We start from the raw sequence: 10,831 nt of genomic DNA, 5'->3' as shown, positions 1-10,831 counted from the left end.
CAGCTGACTGACACACAGCGGATTGACACACAGCGGATTGACACACAGTGGACTGTGGACTGACAAGTAGGAGAGGAAAATACACGAGGGATTGTTTTAAATCACTAAACTATTGTGTGTGTGTGTGTGTGTGTGTGTGTGTGTGTGTTTCAACAGAATCGTCGGAATGAATACACCCCTGATCACCGTAAATAGAGTTCACTCTCATAACTGCCACGTTGCGTTCCTTCTCTCCCTTTGCTTGTGGACTTCAGTGTACAACACATCAGCTGTATGTGACCAGGCAACAAAAACATTTCCAAGCCAAACCTCTACAAACAACCTACATCGTTGTTACCATATTAGCTAAAGTAACGGCATACATCGTCAGCATAGTTAATAGAACTAACGCGTTAGTAAACCCGCTACAATCATGCAGTAACGTCAGTGTAACAGTTAACAGTTACACAAGTGGGCCCCAGTGGCAATAAATTAGTAATACCAAAATCTTACCTTGACTTAGAAGAGTTCTAGTGTTGTGTTGGAAAGTATGTTTGAGCAGGGCGTTTCTGTTGGCTGAACTAGCCAGCTGAATTTGCCAGATAAACGAAAATGAAACTGAAAAAAAAAATAATAATAATAATCTCTCTCTCTTGCTCTATTTCTCTCTTGCTTCTACTTCATTTTGGAAGAAATTCATTTGTTCAAAACTGTTCAACTATTGTCTTTCTCTGAGTCAACTGCCCATATCATGGATTACTCACCTTTCCTGTCGGGTCGTGATTGGTCTCTTTTCTGCCATCTACTGGACATTTTGTACTATAGCCCTCAGCTATGTTTGGACTGTTATTGTCCACGTTTGCAGTGTTCTAGTGTACTATGGAATAGATGGCTCTCCTATTCTTGGCACTTTGCCCAGTCATATTTAAGGTTAGAACTACCTTTCTAGACATTCTGATGCTTCTAGCTTTGAGTTACATTTTTTGATAACATATCTACAGTATTTCACTTTTTAATGTATCTCGTATTACTTACTAGGTGTTGTCCAATGAATTATGTAACCACTCCCTCTTCAAATCAGGGCTGATTGGAAAAATCTGTCCAAAAGAGGACATTGTATTGTCATTTCTTTGTACTCCCTGAGGAAGGCCATGCAGCCGAAATGCGTCTGAGATTTGAAACTTTATTTTCATTGAACATGCTATACAAATAAAGGCATTTTAATTAATTGTGTGAAGAGTGCCTTGGTCCTCCTTTCTTTTTGATGACCAATTTACCCCTTTTACCAAAAAGCACCTTCTGTCTACCAAAATCTACAATTGTGTACCTCAGCAGCGCTTCCCTTCCTCCTCTTCTTTTCTACATGTGTCTATTAAGGTTTTCAAAACTTCAGAGTTTCCTACCTGTACTGGAACGCTGCTCCTGAACACTGTCATGTCTTCCAACCTTGAGGACACACGGGTCAAATACCCCTCTCTGTCTGTCTGTATGGATGGACTAGTGACCAATGGGTGTGAGTGGTGGAGCAGGTCAGTTAGTCAATAACTACTACAGTAGTGACAACCCACCACGAGTCAGAAAGGGAAACAGTCATGTTGACCTAAATAAATCTGACCCTACCACATCCCCTCATCCCCTTACCCTCACCCTTCTTCTCACCCTCACCCCTCCCCTTACCCAAACATCCCCTCATCCCCTTACCCTCACCCTTCTTCTCACCCTCACCCCTCCCCTTACCCAAACATCCCCTCATCCCCTTACCCTCACCCTTCTTCTCACCCTCAACCCTCCCCTTACCCAAACATCCCCTCATCCCCTTACCCTCACCCTTCTTCTCACCCTCAACCCTCCCCTTACCCAAACATCCCCTCATCCCCTTACCCTCACCCTTCTTCTCACCCTCAACCCTCCCCTTACCCAAACATCCCCTCATCCCCTTACCCTCACCCTTCTTCTCACCCTCAACCCTCCCCTTACCCAAACATCCCCTCATCCCCTTACCCTCACCCTTCTTCTCACCCTCACCCCTACCCTTACCCAAACATCCCCTCATCCCCTTACCCTCACCCTTCTTCTCACCCTCACCCCTACCCTTACCCTCACCCTTCTTCTCACCCTCAACCCTCCCCTTACCCTCACCCTTCTTCTCACCCCCCTCCCCTTACCCTCACCCTTCTTCTCACCCTCAACCCTCCCCTTACCCAAACATCCCCTCATCCCCTTACCCTCACCCTTCTTCTCACCCTCAGCCCTCCCCTTACCCAAACATCCCCTCATCCCCTTACCCTCACCCTTCTTCTCACCCTCACCCCTCCCCTTACCCAAACATCCCCTCATCCCCTTACCCTCACCCTTCTTCTCACCCTCAACCCTCCCCTTACCCAAACATCCCCTCATCCCCTTACCCTCACCCTTCTTCTCACCCTCAACCCTCCCCTTACCCAAACATCCCCTCATCCCCTTACCCTCACCCTTCTTCTCACCCTCACCCCTCCCCTTACCCAAACATCCCCTCATCCCCTTACCCTCACCCTTCTTCTCACCCTCACCCCTACCCTTACCCAAACATCCCCTCATCCCCTTACCCTCACCCTTCTTCTCACCCTCAACCCTCCCCTTACCCAAACATCCCCTCATCCCCTTACCCTCACCCTTCTTCTCACCCTCACCCCTCCCCTTACCCAAACATCCCCTCATCCCCTTACCCTCACCCTTCTTCTCACCCTCACCCCTACCCTTACCCAAACATCCCCTCATCCCCTTACCCTCACCCTTCTTCTCACCCTCACCCTCACCCCTACCCTTACCCTCACCCTTCTTCTCACCCCCCTCCCCTTACCCTCACCCTTCTTCTCACCCTCAACCCTCCCCTTACCCTCACCCTTCTTCTCACCCTCACCCCTCCCCTTACCCTCACCCTTCTTCTCACCCTCAACCCTCCCCTTACCCTCACCCTTCTTCTCACCCTTACCCTCACCCCTCCCCTTACCCTCACCCTTCTTCTCACCCTCAACCCTCCCCTTACCCTCACCCTTCTTCTCACCCTCACCCCTCCCCTTACCCTCACCCTTCTCCTTACCCTCAACCCTCCCCTTACCCTCACCCTTCTTCTCACCCTCACCCCTACCCTTACCCTCACCCTTCTCCTTACCCTCAACCCTCCCCTTACCCTCACCCTTCTTCTCACCCTCACCCCTACCCTTACCCTCACCCTTCTTCTCACCCTCACCCTCACCCCTACCCTTACCCTCACCCTTCTTCTCACCCCCCTCCCCTTACCCTCACCCTTCTTCTCACCCTCAACCCTCCCCTTACCCTCACCCTTCTTCTCACCCTCACCCCTACCCTTACCCTCACCCTTCTTCTCACCCTCACCCTCACCCCTACCCTTACCCTCACCCTTCTTCTCACCCTCACCCCTACCCTTACCCTCACCCTTCTTCTCACCCTCACCCCTACCCTTACCCTCACCTTTCTTCTCACCCTCACCCCTCCCCTTACCCTCACCCTTCTTCTCACCCTTACCCTCACCCCTACCCTTACACTCACCCTTCTTCTCACCCTTACCCTCACCCCTACCCTTACCCTCACCCTTCTTCTCACCCTCACCCCTACCCTTACCCTCACCCTTCTTCTCACCCTTACCCTCACCCCTACCCTTACCCTCACCCTTCTTCTCACCCTCACCCCTACCCTTACCCTCACCCTTCTTCTCACCCTCACCCCTCCCCTTACCCTCACCCTTCTTCTCACCCTCACCCCTCCCCTTACCCTCACCCTTCTTCTTACCCTCACCCCTCCCCTTCAGCTTACCCTTACACTCACCCCCTCCCCTTACACTCACCCCCTCCCCTTACCCTCACCTGTCCTCCTCTACCTGTACCCTCCCTGATCCTTACATCTGACCCTGGTCTATACCTGTCTTCCTCTACCTGAACCCTCCCTGATCCTTACATCTGACCCTGGTCTATACCTGTCCTCCTCTACCTGAACCCTCCCTGATCCTTACATCTGACCCTGGTCTATACCTGTCTTCCTCTACCTGAACCCTCCCTGATCCTTACATCTGACCCTGGTCTATACCTGTCCTCCTCTACCTGTACCCTCCCTAGTCCGAACCTAACATCTGACCTGTCTTCCCTCATGCCTTAATACATATGGTTTTCCATCAAATATGAAAGACACATAATGGAACTTAATCAAAGCATTTCATAGGCCTATACCCATAACATCACTTACGCCACATTTCACAAACAGAATGCTACTCTTTATGTATAAAACTCACCTGTGTCACTTAAGATAACCAGAAGAGGGAGCCATTGTGAAGAATCAAGAAATCCCATTTTGAAGATTTTAATGCGTAATTTACAGACAGTCAATCACTTATCACCAATGTCAGGCATCACTCAGTGATAGCACTATCAAACTCAATGAAATATTTCAAGGCAGCAATGTTAACGCTGTCCGTCTGCAGACATAACAACAGTCTTGTGAAATGTAAAGAGGTTCATAAGTTGTTTGTATTAGTCAATGGTGGAGTCGGCTTGCAGTTTCAAAATTGTGGTACCTTTCTTTATGTCTACATTTCCAAGTAACTGTTCAGGCTGACCAGTACCGTACACAACTATTCACACAAGGTGAGGTCCGGCTGATCAGTTAGGGCTGATCGGGTCATTAAGCCATAAACAGTAAAAAACTATGGAAACTAATGAACTAAGATTGTTCTCATTGTCAGCAGAAAACCCTCTTTAGTAGAAGGCCTGTGTGGCTGAAAGCACTGAACTGAGCATTTAGAGTTTGAGCAATTCCAGTGGCGGCTGATGGCAGGAGCTACAGGAGGACGGGCTCATTGTAATGGCTGGAATGGAATTCATGGAATGGTATCAAACATATGGAAACCACGTTTGACTCCGTTCCAATCATTCCTTTCCAGTCATTACAATGAGCCCATCCTCCTATTGCTCCTCCCACCAAACTCCACTGAGCAATTCAATGTTAGCGCCCAAAGTGTCTTCAGTCATACAGCAACACTCTGGTCCTGGTTAGCGGTGGTAGGAATGGTTTGGTCCGAAGTCAGCCTGGTGTTGGTCTTCAGGGTAGGCAAGGTTTGTATGTGCGTAGGCCTGGTTTGGTTCAGGATAGGCATGGTTTTGGTCAGGGTCATCAAGGAAGTCAGGGTTTGGTTCACAATGTTCCTCAGAGCGAATCAGTTGACTACCATTTCTCAGCTTGGCTTTCTGACCAACAGTCTGGTATAGATACACAGCCACTATAAACTGGAGGACCTGTTTAACATCAACAACAACAACAACAAACTGGAAAACCTGTCGATTAAGACAAATGTGAACAGCTGAGTAGTGCGTATGTGCATGTGTCTTTGTGTGTGTGTGTGTGTGTGTGTGTGTGTGTGTGTGTGTCTTTGTGTGTGTGTGTGTGTTTGTCTTTGTGTGTGTGTCTCTGTGTGTCTGTGTGTGTTTGTGTGTGTTCATGTGTCTGTGTGTTACCTGAACGATTAGCAGGCCCACTTCCATGCCCACTATTGTCAAAGTGTTCTCCTTCAGCCAGTTGGTGATTATGTCTACACAACTCTGTAAAAAAACACACACACTGGAAAATGTCAATACAGATGGGAGGAGTGTGTGTGCATGGAGAGAGAGAGAGAGAGAGAGAGAGAGAAAGAGAGAGAGAAAGAGAGAGAGAGAGAGAGGTAGAGAGAGAGAGGTAGAGAGGTAGAGAGAGAGACTGTACCTGTGGATGGATCTGTGTTTCATTTCCATTTCCAAACAGCAGTGTGCTGAATCCTGAGATGGCAGGACAGTCCGTGGTGTTGAAACAGGAACAGGGATACACCTCTATCAGACTGTTGTTCTTAATGAACATGTTTCTCTGCCAGTCATTAGGACTCTGCATACCACAGCAGTGCCCCTACACACACACACGTATTCACACACACGCACGCACACAATTGGTCAGTTTGGTCTCGCCTCATCTTCACTTTTGATGTGGACCATATTTCACAATTGCTGTCATACATACATAGCGCTGTACATTATCCAGAAGCTTCCAATGTCGTCGATTGTCAGGGTTTGTTCCATATTCAGTGATGATCTTATCCACTTCTATTTTCATCTTAGATGTGATCTGTAAGAACAAAACACATGTCTGTCTGTCTGTCTGTCTGTCTGTCTGTCTGTCTGTCTGTCTGTCTGTCTGTCTGTCTGTCTGTCTGTCTGTCTGTCTGTCTGTCTGTCTGTCTGTCTGTCTGTCTGTCTGTCTGTCTGGCTGGCTGGCTGGCTGGCTGGCTGGCTGGCTGGCTGGCTGGCTGGCTGGCTGGCTGGGTTCAATTGAATGTAAACTGGTTTAAATTAACCTCCTAACTAATGTGCACTTATGCATAATAATTTACCTTTGTATTTAGATTTAAATGGTAAATGTTTTGTTTGTCTTTTCTAAGGATTTTTGTTTTAATTTCTGGCTGGCTGGCTGGCTGGCTGTTAAAGACAACATGTTAAAGACAGTCCATTTTCTCTGAGATGCTTAATACTTGGTCCTGGACATACCTTTCCATGATTTAACAAAATGATGAAGGTGACAAACAGCTGACCAAGGACGATGCAGATCAGGAAGCCCATATACTGAGAGGAAAGGTAAGACAGAGAGTTGACTAAAATCAGTTAGACCACCACAAACACAGCACTAGGAGCTTAAGATGAGTCGTGTGTGTGTGTGTGTTAGTGATGCGCGGGTCAGCTGTTTGTTCCAACAAGCTCTCACAGTCTCACAGCAGAATCATATGTTTGTCCATAAACGTCAAATTTCAAAGGTTATACTATATGTGATAAAGTGGGTGGGTGTCTTATTATGACCGTAACATGACCACTCACCAGTAGTAGGAAGCACCTGTTCTCCAGTTGGGCTCCCATACACCCCAGGATAGTGACACCAACCACCACTAGACCAATGATGAACAGTCCCCCAGCTACAGTCTTCACCTCAACTACACACACACACACACACACACACACACACACACACACACACACACACACACACACACACACACACACACATACACATACAAGCACACGCACTCACACAAACACACACACACAACAAAAACACAGGTGTGTTTTCGGAGGAACAATCACACCCTTGTCTCTCTCATAACATTTGAGTTAATATAGAAACTCTGAAATGTGACAAATGGCAATTCTCTGTCCAGTATAACTCACCAGAGCTGAGAACAGAAATGAAATTGTCTTTGTCAAACAAGATCCATACCGCACATCCAAAGATACAGAGCCCCAGAATCTGTGTAGAGGATTCAGAAAGCTGCATGTCACTTCATATGTAGTACATTAAACCCTAATGTAGGGAGGCAAAGCCACATCTCTGGATCGTTTTTAGAAGATTCAGATGATGAATGCTAGTTGGTTTAGATTAGGGTTAGGTTGAATTCTCCATCTTTTTTTGTTCTTACCAGGAAAACAGAGTTGAAAACTGCTGCAAAGAATTTCAGAATTTGAAACTTGTCGTCCACCTTCATGATGTCTTCCTGATATTGTATCTGTGGTTACTTCTCACTGACACGGCGACGGGCAACAGCAATGCCAGACAAACTTTTTTCTCTCACCTCCCTATCTGCCTGACTACTGTTAAGGTAATGCTTTATTTGGTAGGTGCCATTTCCTGGTTCCGTCACCTTGGGAACAGAGTCCAGCTCCTTGTTGTTCTTAATAATTAACTACACCCACGCATGAAGGTATCACCCACACACACACACACACACACACACACACACACACACACACACACACACACACACACACACACACACACACACACACACACACACACACACACATCTACCTACCACCTACCTTCCTGATACTTGAAGTGCTGTAGTCCTGGATCCTATGTCCTAGTAGCCTATGAGACAATGTTTTGTATTGTTATGGCATGGGTTTGAATCCTGGGTCTGCCATGGTAGGGATAACCTACATTTTTTGACACACAAAGTCAGCATGCTGTTTAGGCATTTGTTACAGAACAATAAACTGATGTTTGAGAGCAGTTGAGGCTGCTGAGGGGAGGATGGCTCACTCCATTCTAGACATTATTATGAGCCGTCCTCCCCTCAGCAGCCTCCACTGTTTGAGAGATAATTAACATCTAAATGCAGAATGGCTCTGGTTGGTGGGAAAGATACAGTTCCACCGCCAAGCGCTAGAGGGCAGTGTAATTTGGACACTGAGCCACAACTTACGTGCCGCAGCAACTCTCTTCTCTGCCGCAGCCATACAGTAGAGGAAGACAGAAAGACTTCCGCATACAGACGTTTAATGTGTTTTCAGGTGAAATATGCCCCGTTACTGTGCTGTAAAACTTTGCAAAAATCGTGGAGGAACACCCTCTAAAGAAAACAAGAGAATAAGCTTTTACCCGTACGGTATCTATTATTTTCCCATCACGTTTCTATATGTGCAGATACAGTCCTACTCCTAGCTAGCTTAACTAGCATGCTCATATTGGTTGCTGGCTAGCGTTGTGTATCCAGCAGTGCCCTCAGAACAAATAGTTAACTGTCATAGAAAAACACAAAGCCTCCTTTCTTTACATTGTGTATAACAATTGAATGAATGACTGGTGCTGCATTTGTTGTTATTGTGTTTCTTGGGCTTCAGCCTAGGCTGAAACACTAGTAAGGTTACAGAAGCAATGCTTTGTATGTAATGTTGAGAATTTGGATGGGGCTGACAAATCGAATTAGGGCATGTCAACAATGTAGCTGTCTTAACAACACGTTCGTATTGTCTCCTCCCACAGGTTCCCCTTGCAAGATGAGGTCAGGCTGCAGATATGGGTAGACAACATGAAGCGAGAGGAGTGGACCCCCAGCAGACACCAGTACCTGTGTAGTGAACATTTCACTGAGGACTGCTTTGACCTGCGATGGGGGATCCGGTACCTGAAACACACAGCCTTCCCCACCATCTTCCCTCACACACACCATGTAAGTAGACAGACACCCTTCTATGACACACAACACAATTAGCAGAAGTCTTAATGCACATTTCAATAATAGTGACTGATATTAGAGTTTCACATTAGTTTGATCATGCATTTTACACTGATCGTCATTGCAGTGTACAAAGCATTGTGTTAGGATATTTTCAGGAATTTATTTTAATTTAAAATTCAACAATGGAAAAAAAGTTTAGAAATAAATAGCTTCTACTCCTCAGTTTATTGAGAAGTCATTGAAAATAGATGCTGTTTTTTCACATTTTGAATTGTTATTTAAGTTTACCTGAATTGACTGCCTTGATTTTGAATTGAACCATCCCTGGAATTTGTTAAAGTGCAACATCAAATTGTATTGGTCGTGCAGCATATTTTGCAGCGAAACACTTTAATTTCTAGATCCAACTATGCAGTACACCTAATAATACAAAATAATACACACAAATCCCCCAAATAAAAATAAAGAAATTACAGCACTATACATGGCTATATTATGATAGCATGATTTCTGTTTGTGTTTTACCATCACTCTTTCCCCTCAGGATGAAGATAAAGCAGTTTCCACCAGTAAGAACACCACCAAGCCCAAAACCAGGATATGCGACTCCAACATTGAACTCATCCGCTCCCCCTCCCCTCCTGGCAAGAATACACCTCTGATTCTGAAAAGGACTGTCAGAGTGGAACCAGTCGTGGTGAGTGTCACTCCTGTCCCTAACCCTGAGGATGCCAGTGAATCTACGGTCACTACACTGTTATATGAAAGACCGCTTGTTTCAGACACAGAGGCCTCTACTCCTAGTGAAATGGTCCTGGGAGAGCTGATGCTCTCAGAGACCCAGGCTGCAGTGTGTGAGGTGAACAGAGAACTATCTGGAGACAGTGGTGGGATACTGACAGCCTCATGCTTGAACCTGTCTGGTGAGACACAGACACTGCAGCAGCTGGATACACTGGACTCCACTGTGACCGTACTCTGCTGTGAATCCGTCGTCCCTGTCGGCCATTTCTCTGAATGTGAAGCCACGGTGGACGCCCTCCATGTGGCCCTCGGTCAGACGTTTAGGATCTTCCCTCTGGAGCTGCGGAGGGAGGAGTGGGTGGGAGACCGGGAGGAGGGCCCCGGGGAGGGGGAACACATCTCTGTGTACGAGCACTCCTACTCCAAACAGGACACGGACAAGGAACAGCTGTGGAGGAAGATAGCCAGCCTCCACACCAAGATCATGGAGCTGGATAGGAGAGAGGAAAGCACCATGGCTAAAATACGATCGCTTGAGAGCGAGATGGCACATCTGAAGAAGAGCAACATTGTTTTGAAAGAAAAGCAGAAATTACTAGAGGACTATATTACTTCTGCGTTGCTCTGATGTCTTAACCGTAGTGCTTTGTTTCCATTAACAACCGTCTTTCTAATGAGATGGATTTTGTGTAGTTATTACAGGGTTATTACAGTCTCAATCACTTGTACTTATTTATTATCTGTTTACATGTTTCACAAGAGTTATATTACTTACTTGTAGTGAGGCCCTTCTCAAAGAGCGTTCTAGGCAGGGGCTCCCTGTCCTTCCATTTGTCTCCGCTAGGTGGCACTGTGTCTTTAGGATAGGCCCTGGCGCTCTGCACTACTGTTGCCTGTTTAGACATCACTGACTGACATAGATTGTCAGTATAAGTGGTGTAATTTGGAGCGTTTTAAGGTAAGTGATATTCCCTATTCTTGTGCTACAGATGGCTGCTTGTTTTATTCAATGATATAGTATATCATATCAAATCTACTGTGCGGTCATACAGATCCTTACTTTGCTTGTTATTAATGTATAAAAAG

General features: G+C 46.3%; 3 protein-coding genes across 5 annotated transcripts in view; 1 reads left to right on the top strand and 2 right to left on the bottom strand.

The window, feature by feature from the left end:
- Nucleotides 1-1,018, bottom strand: part of LOC145850138 (thymidine phosphorylase) — a 4,051-nt gene extending 3,033 nt beyond the window's left edge. Inside the window, exons 1-3 of the mRNA XM_082963345.1 lie at nucleotides 744-1,018; nucleotides 493-597; nucleotides 1-3 (exon numbers count right to left, since the gene is read on the bottom strand). The exon at nucleotides 1-3 is cut by the window's left edge and continues 144 nt beyond it. Coding sequence (XP_082819471.1) covers nucleotides 1-3; nucleotides 493-597; nucleotides 744-792 — 157 coding nt within the window. The 5' untranslated portion in view covers nucleotides 793-1,018. The remainder of the gene's footprint in view (nucleotides 4-492; nucleotides 598-743) is intronic.
- A 3,713-nt stretch (nucleotides 1,019-4,731) lies between these two features.
- On the bottom strand, nucleotides 4,732-7,674 carry LOC106593663 (CD82 antigen). Its single transcript, XM_082964146.1, has 8 exons — nucleotides 7,460-7,674; nucleotides 7,212-7,290; nucleotides 6,864-6,976; nucleotides 6,540-6,614; nucleotides 6,016-6,120; nucleotides 5,728-5,904; nucleotides 5,484-5,567; nucleotides 4,732-5,264 (listed from the first exon to the last, which is right to left on the bottom strand). Exons 1-8 carry the CDS (start codon nucleotides 7,523-7,525, stop codon nucleotides 5,022-5,024), a joined length of 942 nt encoding a protein of 313 aa, XP_082820272.1. The 5' UTR covers nucleotides 7,526-7,674; the 3' UTR covers nucleotides 4,732-5,021.
- A 563-nt stretch (nucleotides 7,675-8,237) lies between these two features.
- Nucleotides 8,238-10,424, top strand: LOC106596258 (THAP domain-containing protein 5). 3 transcript variants are annotated; one of them, XM_014187566.3, is made up of 3 exons: nucleotides 8,238-8,333; nucleotides 8,806-8,992; nucleotides 9,546-10,424. In XM_014187566.3, exons 2-3 carry the CDS (start codon nucleotides 8,852-8,854, stop codon nucleotides 10,371-10,373), a joined length of 969 nt encoding a protein of 322 aa, XP_014043041.3. In that variant the 5' UTR covers nucleotides 8,238-8,333; nucleotides 8,806-8,851; the 3' UTR covers nucleotides 10,374-10,424. The 3 variants fall into 3 exon arrangements, with proteins under 3 accessions (XP_014043041.3, XP_014043039.3, XP_014043040.3); XM_014187564.3 differs by having other exon boundaries at nucleotides 8,266-8,423; XM_014187565.3 differs by having other exon boundaries at nucleotides 8,292-8,428.
- Nucleotides 10,425-10,831: the final 407 nt, after the last annotated feature.

The sequence above is a fragment of the Salmo salar genome, chromosome 17 (assembly GCF_965601325.2).
Source record: "Salmo salar chromosome 17, fSalSal1, whole genome shotgun sequence".
In the NCBI taxonomy this organism is placed as follows: Eukaryota; Metazoa; Chordata; class Actinopteri; order Salmoniformes; family Salmonidae; genus Salmo; species Salmo salar.
The sequence above is the reverse complement of the archived record's forward strand: the minus strand, read 5'-3'. Positions and strand labels throughout refer to the sequence as shown.